This window comes from Brassica rapa, chromosome A07, assembly GCF_000309985.2.
Source record: "Brassica rapa cultivar Chiifu-401-42 chromosome A07, CAAS_Brap_v3.01, whole genome shotgun sequence".
Classification (NCBI taxonomy): Eukaryota; Viridiplantae; Streptophyta; class Magnoliopsida; order Brassicales; family Brassicaceae; genus Brassica; species Brassica rapa.
This window is the reverse complement of record NC_024801.2, coordinates 22153514-22177338: the sequence shown is the minus strand read 5'-3', so window position 1 is coordinate 22177338 and position 23825 is coordinate 22153514. Positions and strand designations below refer to the sequence as shown.

General features: G+C 33.6%; 5 protein-coding genes and 1 non-coding gene across 10 annotated transcripts; 3 read left to right on the top strand and 3 right to left on the bottom strand.

The window, feature by feature from the left end:
* Window positions 1-2093: 2093 nt before the first annotated feature.
* On the top strand, window positions 2094-3261 carry LOC103830922 (60S ribosomal protein L34-2). The gene is made up of 4 exons (XM_009106744.3): window positions 2094-2298; window positions 2384-2463; window positions 2742-2851; window positions 2947-3261. Exons 1-4 carry the CDS (start codon window positions 2220-2222, stop codon window positions 3038-3040), a joined length of 363 nt encoding a protein of 120 aa, XP_009104992.1. The 5' UTR covers window positions 2094-2219; the 3' UTR covers window positions 3041-3261.
* On the top strand, window positions 2577-2668 carry LOC117127015. Its single transcript, XR_004449775.1, has one exon. It is a non-coding gene; the product is annotated as a small nucleolar RNA snoR110 (small nucleolar RNA).
* LOC103830921 lies at window positions 2927-6289 on the bottom strand. 2 transcript variants are annotated; one of them, XM_033274646.1, is made up of 5 exons: window positions 5472-6289; window positions 5213-5388; window positions 4816-5098; window positions 4508-4674; window positions 2927-4400 (listed from the first exon to the last, which is right to left on the bottom strand). In XM_033274646.1, the coding sequence occupies exons 1-5, from the start codon at window positions 5651-5653 to the stop codon at window positions 4198-4200; spliced, it is 1011 nt and encodes a 336-aa protein (XP_033130537.1). In that variant the 5' UTR covers window positions 5654-6289; the 3' UTR covers window positions 2927-4197. The 2 variants fall into 2 exon arrangements, with proteins under 2 accessions (XP_033130537.1, XP_033130536.1); XM_033274645.1 differs by having other exon boundaries at window positions 4816-5388.
* Window positions 6290-6660: 371 nt separating this feature from the next.
* Window positions 6661-9507, bottom strand: LOC103830920 (probable inactive serine/threonine-protein kinase fnkC). 2 transcript variants are annotated; one of them, XM_033274667.1, is made up of 5 exons: window positions 9134-9507; window positions 8697-8871; window positions 8331-8613; window positions 7444-7610; window positions 6661-7348 (listed from the first exon to the last, which is right to left on the bottom strand). In XM_033274667.1, the coding sequence occupies exons 1-5, from the start codon at window positions 9302-9304 to the stop codon at window positions 7191-7193; spliced, it is 954 nt and encodes a 317-aa protein (XP_033130558.1). In that variant the 5' UTR covers window positions 9305-9507; the 3' UTR covers window positions 6661-7190. The 2 variants fall into 2 exon arrangements, with proteins under 2 accessions (XP_033130558.1, XP_033130557.1); XM_033274666.1 differs by having other exon boundaries at window positions 8697-8849; window positions 9151-9507.
* A 264-nt stretch (window positions 9508-9771) lies between these two features.
* Window positions 9772-12615, bottom strand: LOC103830919. Its single transcript, XM_009106741.3, has 10 exons — window positions 12313-12615; window positions 11907-12087; window positions 11669-11826; window positions 11436-11581; window positions 11292-11354; window positions 11114-11206; window positions 10837-10998; window positions 10669-10754; window positions 10432-10583; window positions 9772-10349 (listed from the first exon to the last, which is right to left on the bottom strand). Exons 1-10 carry the CDS (start codon window positions 12407-12409, stop codon window positions 10045-10047), a joined length of 1443 nt encoding a protein of 480 aa, XP_009104989.1. The 5' UTR covers window positions 12410-12615; the 3' UTR covers window positions 9772-10044.
* A 541-nt stretch (window positions 12616-13156) lies between these two features.
* On the top strand, window positions 13157-23621 carry LOC103830918 (ran guanine nucleotide release factor). 3 transcript variants are annotated; one of them, XM_033274660.1, is made up of 9 exons: window positions 13157-14222; window positions 14301-14308; window positions 14342-14442; window positions 14534-14569; window positions 14665-14802; window positions 14889-14975; window positions 15046-15093; window positions 15177-15253; window positions 15336-23621. In XM_033274660.1, the coding sequence occupies exons 3-9, from the start codon at window positions 14368-14370 to the stop codon at window positions 15481-15483; spliced, it is 609 nt and encodes a 202-aa protein (XP_033130551.1). In that variant the 5' UTR covers window positions 13157-14222; window positions 14301-14308; window positions 14342-14367; the 3' UTR covers window positions 15484-23621. The 3 variants fall into 3 exon arrangements, with proteins under 3 accessions (XP_033130551.1, XP_009104988.1, XP_033130550.1); XM_009106740.3 differs by lacking the exon at window positions 14301-14308 and having other exon boundaries at window positions 14356-14442; XM_033274659.1 differs by having other exon boundaries at window positions 13157-14308.
* Window positions 23622-23825: the final 204 nt, after the last annotated feature.

Genomic DNA, 23825 nt, shown 5'->3' with positions numbered 1-23825 from the left:
TCAGCCTGAGAACACGCTTAACCCGCGCCGCCGCTCCAACCCTAGCAATTTCCACCAGAGGCGGAGCTTCTCACGTGCGAAGACGAGTCCGACGAAACCCTAGGAACAGAGACGGCAACAAAGCGGGGCGAGTAAAGAACACAGGAGAGGAGCAAAGAGAAAAAGAGAGGTTGAGAGAGAAGCGGTTGGCTCCCGGCGTCAGAATGGACGCTCACGCGCCACCACGAGCCGGAGCCGCACAGATCTGTTTTTTCTTTTGTTTTGCGAGAGGATAAGGAGGAGAGAGAGAGGATTGCATATGTATACATCTACTAGAAATTTTTCTGAATGGTAACAGAAGAACATATGGTGCAAAATACAACAGTAAATATGGTTGAAGTGGAATATACGAATTATATTTTTAAAAACTGTGCATAACACATGGAACAAAAAAGGCTTAGAGCATCTCCAATGTATTACTCCAAAATAGTGTAACTCCAAAATGGAGTTGGATTTTACTCCAATGTATTACTCCATTTTTTACACCCAACAAAAAGATTTTTTTTTCATTTAGTTGATAATTGTTATTAGTACCTTCAACTTATTAAAAATTAACAATTAACCCAACTATTTTATGTTTACAAAATTTCTATAATAATATATTTTATTTAAATTAAATATTTATCATTAAAAATACAACTAGAGATTATCTTCCAATTTCAATTCGTGCAGATTTTATCATATGCAATTTTTCTAATTCAAAAATATTTTTATGCATTAAAAGAACTTAAAGAAAAAATAAAGTTTTGTTTTGTAATTTGAATTATGTATTGGGTCCTATTGTTTGTTTGTGCATATATCAAGTTCAACAAGTACAAATGTTATCAATCAAAATTTTGACCCACAAAATTAAAAAACTCATCTATTCCGTTTGAATAATACTTCACCGCTTTTAGTAGTTTCGAAAACAATTTACCGAATTAATTATTAAATTACTTATTTATATTACATTATATTTATTTTATATTTTTTTATTTTTAGTTTTGACTTTTATGAGTTTATGCATATTTTCTGTAAACTATAAAGTAGTAATCTTTTGTGGAGTATTATATTTTTTTATGTTATTTTAAGTATGAAATAAAAACATTAAAAATCAAAAGGACCATTTCATAAATATAAAAAGTTCAACTCCAAAATAGAGTAATGGGTAAGGGCATCTCCAACCCTACTTTATTTTTTCTTTATGTTCTTTTAATGCATAAAAATATTTTTGAATTAGAAAAATTGCATATGATAAAATCTGCACGAATTGAAATTGGAAGATAATCTCTAGTTGTATTTTTAATGATAAATATTTAATTTAAATAAAATATATTATTATAGAAATTTTGTAAACATAAAATAGTTGGGTTAATTGTTAATTTTTTATAAGTTGAAGGTACTAATAACAATTATCAACTAAATGAAAAAAAAATCTTTTTGTTGGGTGTAAAAAATGGAGTAATACATTGGAGTAAAATCCAACTCCATTTTGGAGTTACACTATTTTGGAGTAAAATTTGGAGTAATACATTGGAGATGCTCTAAGATTACTCCATAAATGGAGTAACCCTAGCTATTACTTCATTTTGGAGTTGAATATAGAGTGGGGTTGGAGAAGATTTTACTCCATAATTGAGTTTGGAGTCAAAAATGGAGTAGGGTTGGAGATGCCCTTAGAAGCATTAATAAAACAACCTTAATCAAACGACTACTACTACACCTACGCTCTGGAAAATAAATCTGAAATCCAAACCAATCCAAACAAAAAGTCTGAACCTATAATCAATTTCTGAAATGTAGAAATACTGGAATGGATTCTATAAAAATGTATAAAATGTATCTAAATGCAAAGGGATCGAAAACCCCTAATCCCATGCTTAACCACAACGTCCAATTATTTACAAGGAAGAGAACAGTACGTGGGATTAACCCGGGCCTTATATGGGCTTTATAATCTCTAAAAGAAAGTCAATTGTATAAATAAATAAATAACTAAGAAGACAAATGGACTATGATGTAAAGCCCAACAAGCCCATAATCTAAAACAAACTCACGAATCGTGTCCGTTGATTTACCAAACTCTAAGAAGATCTGATCCGTCGGATCTAGGGTAATAGGGTTTTGGAAGCTGAGAAGGCTTTATATAGATACATTAGGTTAAAACAAGCCTCCTCAGCGTGTGAGCGAAGCAGGAAAAAATGGTTCAGCGTCTTGTATACCGCTCGCGTCACAGCTACGCCACCAAATCTAACCAGCACAGGATCGTCAAAACCCCAGGTCTGCTCAATCATGAATCTCTCTAATCGATCTATATGATGCTTTAATGTTAAAAATGAAATCTTGAAATGTGTTGATTCTGCAGGTGGTAAGTTGACTTATCAGACCACTAAGAAGCGTGCAAGTGGACCCAAATGCCCCGTTACCGGCAAGCGTATTCAGGGTGTAAGTCTTCTTTGTTTGGTTTTAGTGTAGTCTTGGTAGATTGTGTTTGTGTGCTTATTGACGGTCTTGTGCTGGTTAGATTAATCCAACACCAGGACATAACTTTATCATAAGCTAGATTTAGTGCCCATCCTTGTCTTTTCAAAGTTGTCTCCTTTTTTTTATATATTAAGGACATTACTGTTTTACTTGGTGGCAGAAACTTTTAATTATCTTTAAATTTGATTACTTGTCTTGTTTGATGCCTAGTTCTAACTTGTGTTTTTGTGTTTGTTTAGATCCCTCACTTGAGGCCTGCTGAGTACAAGAGATCTAGATTGTCTAGAAACAGGAGGACCGTGAACCGAGCTTATGGTGGTGTTTTGTCTGCTTTGGCTGTTAGAGAAAGGTTAGTTCTTGTCTCATTTTTTGTAACATGTTTTTTGTTCTTTGAATAAAAGGCAGTTTTATATGTTTTAACTGATTTTTTTTTTGTGTTGACAGAATCGTTCGTGCTTTCCTTGTGGAGGAGCAGAAGATTGTGAAGAAGGTGTTGAAGCTCCAAAAGGCTAAGGAAAAGGTTGCTCCCAGGAGCTAGATGATCATATTAGCTTCTTTCGGGAAAAAAATGTTTAATGGATCTGTTCTAGCAATAGTACTGGTTGCAGAATTGGAGAGAAATACTTTTTGTTATCCGTTGAGTTTTGATTCTGTCGACATTTCTCAAATATTGCGTTTTGTTTTCTCTTTCACGTTTCTACTTTTACCAACGAAGCTGCATTGTGAATTGGCTTCTATTATTAGTAACATTTAGAATCAGTCATTGTCCTTTTGCCCAAACGTTACTGCCTGCACTTTACTGACTTTCTAAATGTTACTAACAATCGATGCCTCATAATAAAGAAAATTGTAGAAGCAGTCGTCCCAAACGCAAAAAAAACATGGCTGCGTATTTGCAAACCAGGCGGTTTTCTGATTGAAAACTATATCTCCACGACACAAGTATCCACTATCCAACCACAAAAGTGATAGTTCTTCTTCATCTTTTCCTCTGTTTTCCTGGGAAAGTTCCCATGTTTCCTCATGTCATCAATCATTGTTTCCTCATATTGAATCAATCATTTAACGCAGCCATGTGGTGAGCACAAAGCGAACTATTCCTTCGCCTTTTACTAACGAAAAAAAAAAAAAAATTCTACTCCTCAACTCATGGCATATGAGAGTTGAATTGCTGTTTCATTGAAACATCATTTTAATATGTGATTCATTTTATTTTCATCGACTACGTTTTCCTTTATCATTCCCATATTTGTTGTAACCAACACTCCTGTATATTCAAAGTGAATGCAACGTACATCTTTAAGGGAAAAATATTTGTCTTACAACGACAAAGACGTCACTATCATATTATAAATATCTATCCGATCTATTCTGTTTACCAACAACCATTATGGTAGAAGGAAAGGACCAGACCAACTTTGAACAGTATGCTGATTTCAGTTGGCAAAAAAATGTGATTTTTACCAATATTAATTATAACCCTTTACTTGTGGTGGTGCTTAGTTTAACAAAGCGCAAAGGGGAGTTTTCTTTAAAAAACCAAATTTATAGGAAAAATTCAAATTGTGCTTAACAAAAACAATGAAAAAAAAAAACAAAAACAAAAACAAAGGAATTCTAAAAGTAATGAAAATTAGAGCTTTAGACCAACTCTGCCCTAATTTATTAATGAAAACAGCCTAAAATCTAATTTATTTAATTTTCTGGTGTTAATTGAACCCAGTCCTTTTCAAGTGGATCCGCTTCTGTGAAAGAGTATTTGGTCTCAGAAACAACTTTAAATTCGATCTCAACTTTAAGTGCGTCTTCCTTGTCCAAATAAACCTTTGGAAGTTCAGCTAAAGGTAAGAACTGAGCCCAACCCCAACCCGGGCTTTGTTCTGTGTACCACGTTTCCACTGCGAGTAAAAGATTATATATCTCAGTAAATTATCTGTAGTCTGTTGTTTAGTTAGGTTAGTAAGAAAATAGAAAAAAAACAATGTAACTGTGTTTTAAAAGATACATGGATATTCAAAGTGATAGGATCCAAGTGGGTTAAGAACTCCGAGACGTGCTTGCACGAAAATCTTCTCATCAGCTTCTGGTTTATCACTATCGGCTAGACACAGAAAAATGGATAGCCATTTTCCATGTGCTTCTAAGGCTCCCTTCGGATACAGCGCTAGAACCCTACATAACATTAAATATTATGAACTTGTTAACATTCATATGCACAAACACAAATATATATGTGTCTGAATACATAGTACTTGTGTTTCAAAAAAAAAGACTACATAGTACTTGTTATTACAATATAATATATACTCTCACCATTCCTTTCCTCCCATTGGAAAACTGTTTGATTTCTGGACATCCTCTTTCAACTCAGAAAAATCTTTTATAGTCCAAGAGAACTTAGGATCAAAGTATTTCTTAGTAAAAGAGAGGACTTCCCAATTGGTAAGGGATGGAGCAACAATGACATCAACACCAAACTCACATTGACCTCCCTCAAAGATGTAACCGTTGTCAGGGTTATTAAATGTATCACATGGAAGAACTTGCTGCAACCCCCACCTCGTTTTAAGTTCACTGAACGGTTTTACTCCCACATCTGAGAACACATATATATATATATATATATATATATATATATATATATATATATTGGTGACTATTATATGTGAACTTATATATATATATATAGAGAGCATGAGATGTAGCTTACTTTGAATAGTAAAGTACTTGTTTTCTTTCTTGTTATAGACAAAGAAACGAAGTTCCGCAAAAATCTCTGTAGGTGATGTGAATAGCATCAAGCTTTTGCTATCTATTTCCACATACATGGAGATAAATCCTCTCACATTGTCTTCTCCGTTCCCTTTTGGGTATATGATCAGTCTCCTGTTCTTATAAACAATGTTACATTAGCTTGATATATAGTGTGTGTTTATGGTGCTAAAAGACCAAATGAATAATCGTCGTACAAGTTATATCCACCATAGGTGAAAAGACGAGATTGGTATTTATGATCAGATAAGGCAGTCGACTTCTCAAGTTCGGAGAAGTTGTGAATCTTAAGGGAATAAGACGAAGGAGGATGCTCTCTCCAGTGCTTCACAATGGTAGAAACTTCTGTTGAAGCTGCGGTTGACGAGTTTGAACCCATTTTCAAAAAGAGAAAAAAATACTTGGTAACTTTCTTTCAGCTATTATTTGAAGTGAGAAACAGAAACTGGAATTTTCTGTGTATTGAATGAGGAATACGATGTTTCCTATATGCAACTCTAGCTCCCAAGATATAGGAGTATCCACACTAACACAAGACTAGTTACAACTTCTTTTTTTTTTTTTTTTTTTGAACAACAGACTAGTTACAACAGATGCTAGAATATCGAGAATATGACAACTACATGAAGGATATTCTTATCCCCAATCGGTTTGTGTAACCGGATGTAAACCGAACTCCAATATTATTCAACGTCGAATAGCAGAAGTATATATATACAACATAAACGATCATTTCCAAAAGTATAACTTATCAAGATATATCTTAAAATATTATCGGAATCATCTCTAACTGACCTCTTAAGTATATATCACAACGATAAAAATAAAAAGTATCACAATATGATAATTACAAAAGTTCAAGAAAATATATTTCACAACAATAAGGTTTGGAACTTTGGATTTTATATATGGACTTCACTTAACAATCAAAGTTTTATCGCCGAAAACATTTTCTACGACAATACTTGCCAAATTATTCCTTCTCTAGTACCCAGTCTACCCAACGTGTTTAAATCTAAAAGGAAAAAGTAAGTGAGACCTAGTTGACTTTCTAAACTCGTTTCCCCCAATATCTCCGCAACTCCTACAACTGAGAATACCACTCGAGTCTACACAATCCCATACAAACTGTTTGATTTTTCTTTCCATCTCCACTAGTCATTTTAATCATTTACAAAAAAAGATATAAGATGATCCATGAAAGATAAAACAATGTGGCCTTTATGTGTAACTTTTTTGTTTATGTGTAAACATAGAATTTTGTGGGAAATACCTTGTGCTTCCACATACTGATGAAATCACCTTTGCCAACAAACTTTGACAATTCAAGCTCTTTATTGGGTTCTACATTTGACTAGCTTCAAAAACCAACGTTGGTCTTGTTATTATATATCTTACCATATATTGTTAATCTTTGTTTAATCAATTTGCAGTTTACTAACTCAAGCTTGGCCTAAGAACTAACAAATTACGATTTGGTTAGAGGTTTTGTGCGTTACCAGAAAGAAGAAAACACGCAGCTGTACGAGTTTTCAATATCAATTTAACATTGGTAAGAGGAATCCATTATGATTATAGCTACAAGATCACAAGCTTCTCTCACTGAGTTACAAGAAGAAAGGAAAAAGACGACTCTATATCTCTCACACTCGTTCTATCCTATCCCGTAAAATCTCCAAAAGCTGAAAAAACTGATGCGCTCTGATCCAAGCCAAGTATACAAATAGTTACGATTGCGGGGAAGGGCTTGGGAGATTATACTTGTGGTGATGCTTAGTATAACAAACTACAACGCGAAGTTTTCTTAGAACTTGAGAATTCAAATGATAGTCAACAAAAAAAGTCTGACATAGCACAATAGTCATGGTAGAAGAACGACATAAAATTGAGTTTCTAAAAGTAAAAATATATAGAGCTTAGATAATGGGAGAGTATTTGGTAGCAGAAACAGCTTTAAATTCGATCTCAACTTTCAGCGCGTCTTCCTTGTCCAAGTAAACCTTTGGAAGTTCAGGTAAAGACAAAAACTCAAACCAGCCCCCACCCAATTGTTGTTCGTTGTACCAGAAGTTGACTGCAAGTAAAAAAAAATCTCACTCTACAAAACGGTTGTTTAGTAAGTAAGAAAATAGAAAAAAATAATAATGTAACTGTAGTTTTGAATGATACATTGGCATTGAAAATGATTGGATCCACGTTTGTCAAGAACTCGGAAATTTGCTTGCACGGAAATCTTCTCATCATCTTTTGGTTTATCACAATCATCTAAACACAGAAAAATGGATAAGAATTTTCCATCTGCTCTACTGTCGCCCTTCGGATACAGCTTTAGAAACCTATACAACATTAACCCCATTAAATATTATAAACTTTTTAATTCATACGCAATTAGGCACACAAACACACATGTATTTTTTTTTTTGAACTAGCACACATCTATACTATTAAAGCAGGATCTTATTGTCATAATTACCTTAGTCTGCCATTTCCTTCATTAACATTGCATATTTCATTAAGGGCAATTAAGTAATATTAATAACAAATCTATATTTGGTCATTATTTTTGGATCCAGCCCACATCAAATTTCTCTTGGGCCATTTGGGCCTATTAAAAAATCAGATTCAATTCTTACTTTTTTCAAATAATTTTTTTTCAACTATTCTTAATTATTATTTTTTTCTTTTCTTAATATAATTTAAGCATTAATAAAAATAATTAAATTTTTTTATTGAAAAGTATAAATCTTTATTTAAAGTATATAATTTTTTAATTAAAATATTAACCCCATAATAAAATTAATTTATCAGAATTATACCAACTTAATTCATTAAAAAAATAAAGTTTAATTTTTTAAACATAAATAGTCATTTAATATGAAATACGATAAATAAAGATAAAAATTTTAAGTCTTTTATAAAATAAAACACAAATATATGAAAATGTGACATTTACTAAATATTTGTCAATTGAAAAAAAAATAAAAAATAAATCTGCGCTTTGAAAGCGCGGATCAAAATCTAGTGTATATTGATAGTGCAATATTGTATATACTCACCATTTCTTTCCTGCCATTGAAAAACTTTTTGATGTCAGAACGTTCTCTTTCAACTCAGAAAAATTCTTTATAGCCCAAGAGAACTTAGAATTAGAGAATTTCTCAGTATAAGAGAGGACTTCCCAATTGGTAAGTGGTAGGGAAACAATGACATCAACACCAAACTCACATTGACCTCCCTCGAAGATGTAACCGTTTTCAGGGTTACTGAATGTATCACATGGAAGAATCTGCTGCAACCCCCACACCGTTTTAAGTGCATTGAAACGCTTTACTTCTACATCTGCATATATAAAAATATTGATTACTGGAAATGAAATATATGTAAATATATATTAGGGTGAGAGCATGAGATGTAAGTTAAACCTTGAATAGTAAAGTATTTGTTCTCTTTTTTGTTGTAGATAAAGAAACGGATCTCCGCAAAAACCTCGGTTGGTGGTGTGAATACCATCAAACTCTTGCTGTCTATTTCCACATACATTGAAATGAATCCACTCCCGTTGTCCTTTTCGTTCCCTTTTGGGTATACAATCAATCTCTTGTGTTTACAAACAATAATATTTTTTCCATAAAAGTTATAAAAGTCCTCTAAATGGGTTGATCAAAATTTAGCCGGAAAAGAGAGAATAACATGAGAGGAAAAATCAAATAATATCGCCTTAGCTAGACTAGTGATGAAAAGAAAACAAAATAAGATAATTTTCCTTTGAAAAGACCACTAAATTATTTGAAACTATAAATGACAAATGCATTATATGGCGCTCAACGCTAAATCAAATATTAAGGTGTGTGTTCAACACGTACCATTTATATCTACCAGAGGAGAAAAGACGAGATTGGTATTTATCATCAGAGGAGGAAGACGAATTCTCAAATTGGGAGAAGCTATGAATCTTGAGGGAATAAGAAGCAGGAGGATGCTCTCTCCAGTTCTTCACAATCGTAGAAACTTCTGTTGAGCTTGAACCCATTCTAACCTAACGCCGTGCAAGTCTAAAATGTATTAACAATAGTAGGTATATATAGAGAGAGGAGTAAAAAGATTAGTGTGTTTTAGTAAAACGATGTTTCTAAAGCAATGACGTTTCTTGTGAACAGTTAACATGGCAGGGAAGGCGTAGCGGTCTCTCATAATGACTTTTAGTAGAAAACGAAGAGCCATGACTCGTGAATCTAGGCGTTGATAGCTAGCGTCTAGTTACTGTATGCATGACGAAAATAGAAGTTATTCATTACTCAATATCCGTATTTAACACAACCGGAATAAAGACAATCTCATTTTATGCTTTTAACAGTCTACTTCATATTAACCATTTACAAGAACACAAGATAATCTGTGAATTTTATACTGTGGTGCTAGAGTATTTTCGCTAGATATATTAGAAGAAATTTGATATTTTCCATTTTATGTATAAACATAAAATGTTTTTGAAAAAATTCTGATCAATTTCAAAATCTCGTTCATCCATTTAAAAGAGGTACAAGGATATCACTACAGTAGAAACACAAGGACCAAACTTCATCACTACACAATCAAGTCACCTAAGCAGAGCTGCGTACAAAGATTAATTCTAACTCCTAACTATCCCCTAAACTCTCTCAAAGCTGAAACAAAGCCTGACGACCCTCTCATCCATCATGCCAAGTTAATGGTAAGCACTAAACGACACGTGTCCTGCGACTAGTTAAAGAATTGTTGCCTCCACTCTCTCTACCAGATAAAACCAGCCCAGGATTGTTCACCGGTTGAGTCTGATTCACTACCCAACTCGTCATCATAACTTTCATCAGGAAGCAACTTGATTCTGTCAGCATGCTCAATCAACCAATCACTGAACCCCGGAGAAGCAGCGAGTCCCGCCATTGCTTCCCTCGTCGTCTCTCGTGTCACCTCTTCATACTCTTCCTTTGTCAACTTCTTCCGGTTCGGCGTCCTGTGGTATGTAGAATAGTAATCCTTCCTTTCAATCGGTATTCTCCGGTTAAATGAAGACCGTGACATCACATTCCTCAAACCTAGAGTCATACCACACCCAAAATTTTTTATCAATGATTTCGTTTTAAGACCAACAATGTAAAAACATGTTAAGAACCATACCGTTAGAAGGAGAGCCGGTAGATGAAGGTACAGTCCTAGCACTGTTCCACAGTCCACCTCCTCCAGGTCGGCTAAGAAACTCAGCTCGTCCATGCATTGGACGTCCCTTACCAGCAGGGACCAGCCACTGCCTTTGAGTTACCACGCTTTTCCTGCGTAATTGCAACATTGTTTCAGTCTTTAAGACAGAGCAAGCTTCTTCAAGATACATAAAGACAAGGCGAGTGAGCACATTACCTTCTGTGAATGGTTCTGCTGATAAGATAACCGAGTAAGCTAGCTGAGAGGAAAGCTCCCATCGCCAAAGGGGTATCCATTGTGCTCTGAAGTAAAAACGAGAGTTACACATCAGACTATTGTTATTGTTATAACACTTTCATTTACAAGAACATATGCAACTGTTACCTGGAAGATAAACGTGGCGGCTACAGAACGCATTGCCCATTTCACAAACTGGGCAACACTAGCATCCACACCTCCATCTTTGGAGACAACGAACTTCCTCACCGTCCAGAATCCGAAAGCGGCTCCTGTGATGGCTATTCCCACAAGCACGAGAATCGCAACCTGAGTGTAGGAATCACGTAACAATTGTTATTTAAGCTTATGCTACATACACCTGCAAGAACTGAAAATAGAGGCTTTGTAGCTTTCTGCAGAAGCAGGGGACAATGACACTTACTGGACTATACATGTCTTCACTCAGCCCGAAGTTGACAAGAATCATGTCGACCATCATCGAGAACTGATGTAGAATGAATGATCCAGCTCCTACCTGCAACACAGTAATTTCAAATGTAAGCACTTTCTATTGAAACTTATTGCTCGGAGAACCAGAGGCGGTGGCAAAACATACTCACCACAGATCCGTAGAACGCAAGATACATAACGTTTTTCCTCCCGGTAGGCAAAAGCCTCATAACCTGCAAAAAGAAGCAACATTTTGACATAACTATTAAGCAATACTATCATGATCAGGAGAAGAAAAAAACATCCACACTTACCTGGAAAATAATGATCAGAATGACGAGGAAGACACCAACAGCCATAGAACTGGTGTAGTAAAATGGAAGCCAGCTGCTGACAACTGGTGCTGCCAAGATCACCACCAGTCCGACCACAAGACAGAGAATACGCCATTGCTGAAAATCTGCAGAAAAGAAAAACATAATCAGAGAGTGAAAAACAGTCACTAAAGTCTCTAACAACAACATGCTTATAAGAGAGAGGGAGAAACCTTCTGTAACGGAGATGGTGACTGAACCAGACGACTGACCAGTATACTTCACATCAATGTATTGTGTATCAAATGGGGACATGACAAAACTCCACTGGCCCTTCTGAAGATTTTTCCAATCAGCTTTCTCACACCGGCACATCCCAAGTGAAACATTCCTGAAAAGAGACCACCATAGATAGAATGGTGAAACAAGGCTCTCTCTTTCCTTACTAAAGAGAAAAGGTATTGCACTTACCGGTGAAGACAAATCTGAATTTTGCTGTGTAGCCTCTCTGGGAGAGTAACCAAAGGAGCCAACTTGACCTTAAAAGAATGAGCATACTTTCCTAATTCACTTCTCGGGTAGCCAGAGACTTGGATGCGCTCACACGAAGTAAGGTTGACTACACTCAGAGCTGAGTTGCCTGGACCAACACCTATGAAACGTATGCAGGGGAAAAAATAAAATAAAAATTGAAGCTTTATGAATCTTCAGTTCCAAAGGAGAAAGCTTTATGGTCTATGGAACGAACCCAGCAGCTTTAATAGCAGATTGAAGTGAAGAGAAACAAAACCCAATTCTCACAAAATCAAAAAAGACCCAGCAAGACATGAGTAATTAGAGAAGGAGATCTTTAAGAGACATGAAGTAAAGACAGTACCTTTGAGCGGCTCCGTGTCCGATGTGACTAGGGAGGATAAGAGAAAGAAGAGAGCAAGATTAAGGAGAACAGAGATTCGATACGAAGGAGAAGCCATTATTGATTGAACGAACCCCTGGCTCTCTCTCTCTCTCTCTCTCTGTCGCTCGCTGGCCAAGGGAAGACGGAAGGAACTGTGAGAAGCGCGCCTGTTAGAACGCAATATTTAAGCTTTGCGTTTTGTGCGCGTCGCGTTGTATTGAAGTGGAGAGAGAGAGACTCGGTTAAGTTAAATTAATTGTTTTCGGAGGCGCGTAGCGTTGTATGTAGGCTCGGCATTGAAGTCTCGGTTTGGCTCTGGTTTTGTTTGGTTTGGTTTCTTCTATGCAGGTAATTCCGGTTTTCTTTTACGACGCCTTTGAAAATTGGTATGGGTATTTTTATGTTCAGAACCAGCAATTACTCGAATATTTATTTATTCAAACTATTTTTAAGTTACATAAATACTTGGAAAAGACAACCAAGTTACCTATTAAAATATCTGATGAAGTACCTAAAAATCTGAAAACTTTGTTAACAATATATTGATGTTAGAAACTTTGCAAAAAGTGAAAAAAATCTTAATCTAAAACAATGCATAGAAACGTGTGATCTAGCTCGTGGGTTTTAGGTCTAAGTTTTGGTTCTCGAGTGTCATGCTTGGTCTCTCCTATTGTGGAGCTTTCGTCTTGAAGATTTAGAATCTTATATCAATGTATTCGAATAATGTCTTTTTTTTTATAACCGTAGTATAATCCTAAAGGTTTTTATATGTTCAAAGACTAATTACTATGAAGTTCATGAAAATCTGGATTTTTTTGTCACTTAAGACGTCCATGAGTGGCCAAGGAGAATCAAACCCATGGTAAAAATTCTAACCGAAACCTCTTTACCACTAGGCTAAGACCACTTGGTTGAATTCGAATAATGTCTTCCCTTCGATTTCTTCATATATGATATGCGGTGTTAAAAAAAGGTGCAAAACAAATTGTTTAGTAATCTAAGCGATTTGTTGATAGAGTTTGAAAATGATGACATGGTGTTAGAGAGATTTAGGGTTGAAGAAGATAATTAATATTTGATTGATTATGCTTGAATGAGTTAAACGCTTACAAGTAGTGTTTGCACAAACCGACTCTTAACCAATATAATGGTTTATTTAACCAAACTGAAATGGACTTAACCAAACTAAAATGAATAATTAACAATTTGTATATCTCTTCAAATTAAACAGTCATAGTGATAACAAGTTCGGTATAAACCTTTAACCTAACATATGCAGAACTATGTTGTATATGTTTCTAAAAGATAAGACCGGTCATGAGATTTTGAAGATTATAGACGATTTACTAAAGATTTTTAAAAAGATTGGAAACCTATATCTATATAATTTTCGTCAAAAAATTTAGAGATTTGAATCGAATGTTCCATCTGGCTTTGCTCAAGACCAGCATTGATGAGAGCACAACTTAACCTCGAGAGATTTTGTAAATTGCAAAGCTTTCAAAAAACGTCCCCATTTTGGTCATAATAAACGACAGCGTTTTGTGCACGATGCTCTGGGTGTTTTTTTTTTTTTTGGTTTTCAAGTCTTAACCCGAATTAATCGAATTGACCGAAAAACCGAATCGAAAATACGATATAGCTCGGTTCCAATACGGTATTTGCAAAAACCAATAGAGAACCGGAAATGCATTCACTCCGACCGGATTCTTTTTCTTGTTTTTGTTTATGTTTGACTTGGCGTTGTGATGACGCCCCCCTCTGCGTGAAAGTGAAGCTTCGCTCGATTAACTCACCTATATATATACAAGTTATTTAAACTTTCTTCTGATTCCTACAACTTTCGATCAACCAGTTAGTTCCTCTATACTCGCCAGATTAATCAATCGGTAAATCGCTTTTGTCCCCTAATCTTCTATTTCTTTTAATGAGTTTACTGGTTACATATAGTTTTGTCATATTTGTAGTTTTCGGTTAGCTCTGTTATGTTCTGTTCTGAGTAATTTAAAAGAAAAACTGTAGGCAGAACAGAACATGTCTACTGAGTTGTGTCTGGAGAGGTCTTTGTTTGGCGGCGCTATTACCAGCGCCTTCCCTCAAAGATTCCAGGTCTGTGTCTCATCATCAATCATGTTCTCTCTTTTTTTTTTTTTTGATAATAATCAATCTTCTATCAACAATGGTTTCATGATTTCTTCAGGATGCGAGTAATATCAGACAAGTTCCAGATCATCAGGTTATTGCACTCTTTCTTTACCAGACATAATGTTGTTGTTATAAAGATTTTTGTATAGACAGAATCTCTAATCTTAATTTATTTGGTTTTGGCAGGAAGTGTTTGTGGATCCTTCAAGAGATGAGAGTTTGATATTCGAGCTTTTAGATTTCAAGAGCGACGTTGGGGACAACGGTAGTGCTTCTTGGTTTCTTCAGGATCTTGCTCGTGAGCAAGACGCAGAAGCATTCAAGGTAACCCATTAGAACTACTAGACTTTGAAACAACAAAAAATAACAAGACAATGTCAACAGTATTAATGTTTCACATGTAATTTCAGTTGGTTGAGCAATCACAAGTCATTGAAGCTCCTGGAATCTCCTTCAGAAACATCCCTGCCGTTGTCACATCTGCTGTTGGAGAGATGGTAAGATTCATTCATTCACTTGATGCTTCCCCTTTTATTTCCTTTTTTTTCTAACAAAGAATGATTACAGGCTATATCCAAAGGAAGACAGGGAAGAGAAGCACAAAACTTAGTGAGGGTAATTAAGTTTCTCCTTGTGCTGTCCTTTAAATGTGGTTCCTCTTCTTCAACTGGTCTTAATGTGATGATCTCTTCTGGCAGGTATATGTGGCGAATCTTCGTCTCAAGGGAGTTGAAACAGATGTCTTAGTGACTGCGTATGAACCTATTCTCATCAAGTGAGTCCCCATAAACGTGTTGTTGTTATTGTTGTTCCATGTTGTCTTTGGTTTCACGTGTGTTTGCATTTTGAATGTGCAGCCCGCTGAGCGAAAGTGCGAATGCTGTGGGATCTGGTTTAGCTGTGCCAGCTTCACAATCTGGAGTTTTGCCGATGTGTGATGTCATTAAACATGCAGTCTCTACGTTCAGAGTCAATGACTGGAGTCTTTTCGGTTCCTCTGCTTGAGTCCATGCTTCATCAGTAAAACGAAACAGTGCAAATCTGCCAACTGGTGTTATGTGGTTTCTTAATGTTGAAGTTCATTAGTTTGTGTTGCGTTTGGATAGCTTGGCCTCCTGCAGTTTTTAAGCCCAAAAAATTAATCTTTATTGATGAGTTTTTCCAAATCCATCTACATCTACTATACCGAGAAACAGAAGTCCATAAAATTATCCACTGAATAAATAAGTCCAATTATTATTACAAAAAAAAAGACAGAATTAGATATAATTCAGTCGAAGAATCTTGTATTAAGTTCCATCACGCCCCTTATAGGAAAAAGCCTTTTGTTTTGGTTTCAGTTCTCTATCTAATCAAGTGACGTCTTGTCGAACAAATGGGAGTCGATAATCAAGAAGCAGATCACAATTCACAAGGCTCTATTCTAGTCACTAATCTATAAAAACAAAAACTATACTATGATTATCCAATAACTACATCATATCACGTATCGATTTTTTTCTTAAACAATCTTTGGGTTGAAATGAAATGTAGTCCTATCGTTATTCGCCAAGATAAGTAACAGCGAATCAAAATACAAAAGCTTAATAAACAGACAAAAGCTGAACTTGTGCAACCAACTAATTTTCGTAGATAGTGAGACTCGATCGTTTCTTGACATAGACTTACTGAACTTATGAATCTCTTACGTTTGGAGAGCCCACTAGACCCACACACCCTTCATACATCAACATATACTTTTTTTGTTATATCATAAAATATTACGTATACGTTTATTGGCACGCATTCTACAGAACTTGTCCGAATGACTTCTCTCACAAAAGAAGTAGAGAATGCTCTAAATGAGGATGACATTAGCCCTTTGCGAAACGAGAGAGAATACGGACGTCGGAGAGAGACGTGGCATTGTCAGCCTAGCTCTCCACCAAATCCACCATGGACCTCTTTTCCCGTTTCCACTAAACTTGTCTCTCGTACATTTCAGATTTTTGATAATACGTACCAAAAAGCCGTATTTATTAGCACTATATTTCAACTTACACAACCTTTTATATATATATATACATATATATGGTTACATTATGTGTTTTTATGGAGATACACGTTGACGTCGAGGGGGGAAAAGGATTTGCCGACACGGATATTGTTGATAGGCATCTAAGTGGTGTGTGTGACCACCAACTTTTATAAAACTAAATAAGTAAAAAATACGTTACGCTCGAGTAAGCGTCGGCATTTTACCTAGACCTGAAAATTCTAATCACAACCGATCCAAAAATATCAGATCTGAAATCGAACAAAAAGTTAATAAACACCTAGCTGGGTTCAAAATTTCTCTACTCGAAATAATCAAACGATTCGAATAACTCGTTTATGAAAAGAACTGATCCGAATAGACTTGATCCAATAAGAATGATTTATGTTCGATTCAAAAATAAGAATATCCAAAACTATGACTTCATCTGTTTTATTTTATATTTTTTTATTTTATGATTGAACTGTAATGTCTTTTTGTTATTATTTTATAACATTTTCAAGTATTATAAAACTTTAAATGTCTAGTTTATAGTTTAAGATGTTTATTTTAATTAATACTAGTTTATTTTGTAAAATTTCAAATAATTTTGACGAATTCAGAAAAAAATTGTTGGAGTTCAGATATTTTAGTTTTTTCCGGTCTTGGATACTCGAACCAACCTGGATCCACTATGAACTCAAAAGCTACAGATTATTTTGTTATAGATCTGAAGTTATCCAAATCCAAAAATAACTGGCTCAAACCTGAACCCAAAGCTTACCTAATTAAATTTAAATGTTTAGGATCCAAAACAGCCAGAAAAACAAAAACCATCCGAACCTGACCTGAAGGCCAAATTCCCAGGCCTATTGCTTGGAGATGAAAGAGAGATGGAGAGAGATAACGACAGATAGAAACTTGGGGATTCATCAAAATCATTTCGTGGTATTTCTTGTAATTCTCTACAATATTTTCCCGAGGGGTATTGACGAAATATGAAACTTATAACTTTAATTTGTTAAAAAAAATATTTTTTACATTTTACTTTAGTCATGTAAACACAATGAAGAAAACGTACCCTTGGCAGCTCTTGTCCCCTTCAATTGCGTGTGTATATATATATATATATATTTTTTTTTTTTTATTCAACCGAGCAAAAGGGTAATTGCCACAAGAAGAAAAGTTAGACAACCTTAAATATTGATATAGTTTTTTCTTACCCTAAATTTACTGAAATCTTTTAAGTTTATTTCTTAGATCAACTCAATATAACGTCATTTCATATGGATCAAATCTATAAAAAGTATTAGTTTGTCGTTTGAATAAAAATTAAGCAACGGCACTATATAGCAGTAACCACATTAACGTCAAGACTCAACAGGCCGACCTTGGTTCGTTTTGGAATAAAGTTTTGTAACAGATTGCTAATTTTCAGTGAAGGATATTTTAGGTCGAAAAGGACTACGATATAACTTAAGAAACATGATGTGATATTTCCTATTTTCATATATACTTAAATAAACAAGATTGCAGCGATTTTAACAAAAAAAAATCACGTAAATATATCTTTGTTGTTTTTTCATATATTTGTATGAAAAGAAGCAAGTAGAGTGAGTTAATGCTCATCGTGTCAGATATACGCATAAATTACGTGTATCTGTATTTGTAAACTTCAGTTTGAGTGAGTTATTATTTTTTTCCTCTGAAACTTAGAATGAGTTGTTATTAGTACTACTTAACAATAACGACTTCCCTGGAAAGTAAGCACGTCACAATTATAAAGTAAACTAAACCTGTCGAAAACTTATAAAGCAGAAGACATATATACCATACCAATGTTAAAATAATAGTCATTGTTTTGTTTTATCATCTATTAGGAAAGATAGTACGAGATCATATATACCAGTCAATATAGATCTGATACAGATAAAGAGTCAGTAATAGATTATATAAAATTAACCTTAATAACGCCCAACATTCCAGTCAATATTTTTTACTCGAAATGAGATGAAAAAAAAAACTAAAAAAGTCAAGGCCGTGTCGGTTGCTCTACCGATTGACCCTGAGAAGCTCTTAAGGGATGACCAGGTCCTATGTTTGAGTCCTATCTATCAGATGCGTAAGTGGATTGATTTATCTGTTTCGATTGTTAGTCCAAAAAGACAAGGACCGAAGGTCCATAATTCTTCAGTAACAAAAAATAACTGTAGGAATTATAGAAGAGAAGGTGAGGCATCGGTATCAGACGTTCATGGTGTCAGATGAGGTACAGTGTTTATATATATACAAACATACGCATCACTCTTGCTTTTGGAATCTTTTACATGTACGTATGCATGCTGTATGCAATATCGTACAAGCTCATCATGTGCTTGTATAAAGTTACACATCTAAAATGATATAAGGTTATGTATCATGTGTGATATTAATGTAGCTGTATAGATAATAGAACTAATGCATATTCACACATTGTTTTTTTTTTTAACTTTTAATTTGATGGTACCGGTAGAGCCAACAATTTATATCAGAAACAAAAAACTTTAAAATATAGTACTAAACAAACTATCAAGAAAATTAATGTTATACTAAATAAGCTATAGTTCCAAGCGAAATTGAAATTTACACATAAGCTTTAATAGTAGATTGACAGTTGTAGAATAAAACAAGAGTAGAGACAGAGCTACGAAGAGAGGGGTATACATGTAAAGGTGTTAGACATGAATAATGTATAAGTATAGATATTAGATAGATAGGGTCCAAACACACAAACAATGAATGATGAATGCTAGGGTTCCGGATGCAACGTGATTATGTCGCAAGCCGTAGTGACAGTTCATGAGAGGACAACTTTTATGTTTTTTTTTTTTTTTGGTCTAATACAACTTTTATGTTGTTTTTTCCTCTCTCATTTTTTTCTTTTTCTTCGCAATTATTTGTAGCACCATAACTAAATTGCTCCAATCTCATTTCCCACCAATATTTACACCACATCAGTCTCTACGTAATAACATCAAATTATTCTGAAAATTGACACAATTAGATAGGTTTAAGCATGTGAGTGTATAAAAGACTGTAATTATTTGAACAGAACATCCTAATATTTTTATATAGGACACCGACATTTTAAGTTTATGAAATTTACTTAATGATTTAACTTTAAATGGCACATAAAATTTAAAATATCATCTCTAGCTAGTGAAATATAAATTATTAAGGTGATGATCATTAGCAAAGAAAAAGCCACCTTTTCGAATTGGAAGAGTCTTTATCTTTTTTTGTGTGTCAATCATTTGCTGAAGATATTACAAATCGCATGAAACTTTCTTTCATATTTCAAACTAGTCAAATAATAGCGAGTGATCCCTTGCAAACAAAGCTTCCATGATATGTATATATTTGGAAGTTAAAAGACACAAATGCTGGCAAAGCTGGTATCATTCATTGCTTTCTTCCTCGAATTAATTTCACTTTAAGACACAATGACACCACTCGTCTTCATCTTATTGGTACACCATCAATAATATTCATGCCTCATACGTTCATTTTCTTTCATATCTCAAACTAGTCAAATACTAGCGACTGATCCCTTGCAAACAAAGCTGCCATGATATGTTCATGCCTATATGTTCACAACATAATTTACAATCCCTATACACCGTCGTATTGTTCATTTGTTTATCCCTAATGCACGGTAAAGTACGCCTTGTATAAATAATATCACATGATTCTTTAGATATCAGCGCCTAATTATGCAAGATCACTAAATGGTTGAGCAAATCTAAAATAAGAATGAACTATTATACAAAATGAAGATTTAGATAACAAGCATTAAGAACCATCTTTAACCATATATGACCAATACAAAACTGTTACTCATTTAAAATACTAATCAACCATGGTACGTAGTCACTAAAATTAGTAAGCTTTGATTTGGAACTTAGATGATGAAGAGTCTGCTACATTGGATCACATGGTTATCCTCCACCTCCCAATAAATAGCAAGCATCAACAATAAGGGATTACACATTGAAATATAAAAGTTTGTGGATGATCTCCGAAGACTAGACGAAACCAAGTAGTTGTAATATTGCAATTATAACTATTAATAATGCATTGATTGTGTCAAACATAATATTTGCTTTTTATATATTTGTTATAAGAACTAATTATATTTTTGAAAAGTTGAACGACTAAAGAAAGTGGCAGAGGAAAAAGGCAAAAGGAGAACAGGAGAGAAAACGACGGCCATGGTAGGAACTAAGGTTAGTTACAAAGAAAAGGATTTTGGGGAGACAAATTTTGTTGTGATTTCGCCAACAACAAATCTTTTCTTTTCTTTTGAAGTTAATTGCATGATGGTTTTTAGTTTAAGACTATTCGTTTTAACTGTTAATTGCATAATTGTATGATTAGTCGTTCTCTTAAATATATTTTATATTTTTGTCAGAAAAGTCTGGATCTTCGATTCACAATTTTACACTTAATTGAATAAGTTTTTAAGTTTAAGACTATTCGTTTAACATCATCAACGACATATTATTGGAAATCTGAAACCAGTATCATACGTTGGATTCATCATCCGTAAATTATCATGTGTACCTATCTCATTGGACTTGAAATATGTAGTGTTATACTTATATGTTATGTAGGGGGGAAAGTGGAAGGGACTATGGGAAAGCAAAAATAAAAGTTCTGGGGTAAATATAAAGAAAATCTAAAGTGAGGCAGAGAAAATAAAATAAAGAAAAAGAAAGAGGAAAGAGGCAGAAGTGGATCTGCAAAGGCAGTGAGACAATCATTGCTGGTGAATGTGGATGGGAGCCCACTTTTTCTTTTAATTATTTCCATTTTAATACACAAATATTTGTTTTTTATTTCTTATTTCTTTTTTCCATTGTGCATTATATACTCAAGTGTATACCTTCTGTATCCGCGAATGAGTTGGAAACTGGAAATAAGGCCAAGTAAAACTATTTTTTATGAAAATCCTGTGAATTATCTGTGAAAATCGCTAAATATTTAATTTATTTATATCTTCGAATTATTACTTGGAAAATAAATGTATTTTCCTTCTATTAGTTTACCATCTTATGTTTAATTAGAATTTGTTTAACAAAAACCGTATCCGAAAGATTAATGTGTTTTAGAAAAAATATTTCAAAACATGCTTTTTATATTTTCTTTGTATTTTTACTACCTAAAAATTATAAATTTTTGTCAAAAGAAAATCTTAAATCAAGTATACATCAATTGAGAAACTAACAGAACTGTAACATTTTAAACAATGAACAATGAAACGTGTTATATTCATTCGACACTAACACATCAAATTCAGATTTGTTTTATAACTAATGAAGTAAAATTAGGGAGAACTCTAATTTTATCATAAATTCAATAATACTTTTAAAATTTACCTTTAAAAAATAATTATTTTCGTAAATATCATTAATTTATGTAAAAATGACTAAATTGACTCTTTTAAATCATTTATAAATGTTTAATAATCTTATAAACTTAATTTCATCTCTTAAATACTAAATCATAAAAAGTAATTAACAATTTTCTAACTTAAATGTTAAAATATTTTTGATACAAAGTTTTTTTGAATATTGATAGCTAAATTATGATATTTTAGAACAATTTCTTTTAAACAAGTGTATTTATACAATTTTGCAAACTGAGAGTAAGAAATGCTAGCAATCCTTTAGACCGTTTTTGTTACGTGACGGTAATGTTTTGAAATAGGGTTCGTGATTGATGGTAAAATATATTCAATCAAAAGATGAAAAAAAAGCAGAAATATTTTTCAAAAAAAAAAGCAGAAATAAATGAAATTTTGAGAAAGATTAATAATTTGACTTGACTAGATGTGGGATCCAATGAAGCTATGGTCACTGTCTTTAGAGAGTGAATGATGCAGAGGACACGCACGTGGAGTCTGTTTCAACCCCACTGTCTATCTCCTATTTATTTCCTTATTTTCTCTCATTTCTTCTTCTTACTATTTTTATTTTACTACCTAAAAGTATTTTACAGATTGATTGATTTATTATAAAACCTAAACCCTGATCATTCTGAAATGTCCCACGAGACTATTAAACTAATCTTGTCATCCTTACATTTATATCATCACATGTTAATATATTTAATATGCAAATAATAGTGGCAGATTGACTAGTCCGACCTTAATACCGTTTGAAGGATAAAATGTGTTAAATATACCCGACTTTAATAGTTTAGAGTTGATCATGAGCTTACTAGAATGTTTGCGGTCGAAAAGTGGTTGTTAAAAATGTTACAATGAAATAAATGTTGACTAGTCTTAATACTGTGATTTCTAAGTGATATATTTTCTTTGATTTAACTAATTAGCTGATGTAACTCATTAACTGTTTTAGCAAAGAAAAAAAATCATTAACTCAATTACAAAATAAAAAAAAATTGTACAGTACTAATTAATATCATAACATAATCTAGTTGTCCACTTTTTCAAAAACTAAATTTAAAGGGTAATCTAAACTCCCATGGAGATTTTATGTAAACAAAAGGCCAGTATAGTATACATATGAAGTTATGAACTGTCTATATGTTGAATAATCATCACATAAGAAAGGAATCTTCTTCGCCCCTACTTATAAAATTTCACTAAAATAATTTTCTAAATATAGTGCTACATCTTTTAACGACAATTGTATGTCAGTGAGATAAAACCAATGGTGGAAACAAAGCAGAAGCAACGCAAAATTGCTTATATATTATAATAGATTAATAGCTCTATATTTGGTTTTAGTTTTGAGTATAACTATATGGTTTTGTAGATAATAAACTCGAAAGTCACTCAAGAGACGCATACATAAAAAATAAAAACTATGTTTCATAAAAAAAAAAGCAGTTAATTCAATCATGTGGATCTCGTGTTACCATAGAGCCATGGATTAATCACTGTCAATAATAATTCCATCTATTTATTATTTTCTGTTGACACGTACGTACAAAATATCGTCTATGTTAACTTTTGAGTTCTTTGTTCTGAATCGCAAAAAAAAATCGCTAGCTGTGGAATTAATTTCGCGATCGATTAAAAGTTAACAGCAACGACAAAAACTGACGTAGCATTTTTATTTATTGGAAAGAAAAAAAATAGAGTGTTCAAGTAGGGTTCTATTATTATGAAATCTATATATCAAATGCAATAAATACGAATTACTTTTATTTCATTCATCTCGATCACTGTAAAATAAAAACCTTATTATTCGAATAACTGTACAGAATGAAAAATACGAATCCCATCTTTTATTTCCATAAATAACGAAAAATTCTCACAGGGAAT

Coding starts and splice junctions, on each gene's coding strand:
- LOC103830919 (XM_009106741.3), bottom strand. CDS start 12,409: ATGGCTTCTCCTTCGTATCGAATCTCTGTTCTCCTTAATCTTGCTCTC. Junction 11,207..11,291: donor TTGCGTTCTACGGATCTGTG/GTGAGTATGTTT, acceptor ACTGTGTTGCAG/GTAGGAGCTGGATCATTCAT. Junction 10,999..11,113: donor GTGAAGACATGTATAGTCCA/GTAAGTGTCATT, acceptor TCCTACACTCAG/GTTGCGATTCTCGTGCTTGT.
- LOC103830921 (XM_033274645.1), bottom strand. CDS start 5,653: ATGGGTTCAAACTCGTCAACCGCAGCTTCAACAGAAGTTTCTACCATT. Junction 5,389..5,471: donor ACCTATGGTGGATATAACTT/GTACGACGATTA, acceptor TTATAAGAACAG/GAGACTGATCATATACCCAA. Junction 4,401..4,507: donor CTATCACTTTGAATATCCAT/GTATCTTTTAAA, acceptor TTTTACTCGCAG/TGGAAACGTGGTACACAGAA.
- LOC103830918 (XM_009106740.3), top strand. CDS start 14,368: ATGTCTACTGAGTTGTGTCTGGAGAGGTCTTTGTTTGGCGGCGCTATT. Junction 15,094..15,176: donor AAGCACAAAACTTAGTGAGG/GTAATTAAGTTT, acceptor CTCTTCTGGCAG/GTATATGTGGCGAATCTTCG. Junction 15,254..15,335: donor TATGAACCTATTCTCATCAA/GTGAGTCCCCAT, acceptor TTGAATGTGCAG/CCCGCTGAGCGAAAGTGCGA.
- LOC103830922 (XM_009106744.3), top strand. CDS start 2,220: ATGGTTCAGCGTCTTGTATACCGCTCGCGTCACAGCTACGCCACCAAA. Junction 2,299..2,383: donor CAGGATCGTCAAAACCCCAG/GTCTGCTCAATC, acceptor TTGATTCTGCAG/GTGGTAAGTTGACTTATCAG. Junction 2,464..2,741: donor CCGGCAAGCGTATTCAGGGT/GTAAGTCTTCTT, acceptor GTGTTTGTTTAG/ATCCCTCACTTGAGGCCTGC.
- LOC103830920 (XM_033274667.1), bottom strand. CDS start 9,304: ATGGGTTCAAGCTCAACAGAAGTTTCTACGATTGTGAAGAACTGGAGA. Junction 8,614..8,696: donor CAAATACTTTACTATTCAAG/GTTTAACTTACA, acceptor TTATATATGCAG/ATGTAGAAGTAAAGCGTTTC. Junction 7,611..8,330: donor TCAATGGCAGGAAAGAAATG/GTGAGTATATAC, acceptor AATGTTGTATAG/GTTTCTAAAGCTGTATCCGA.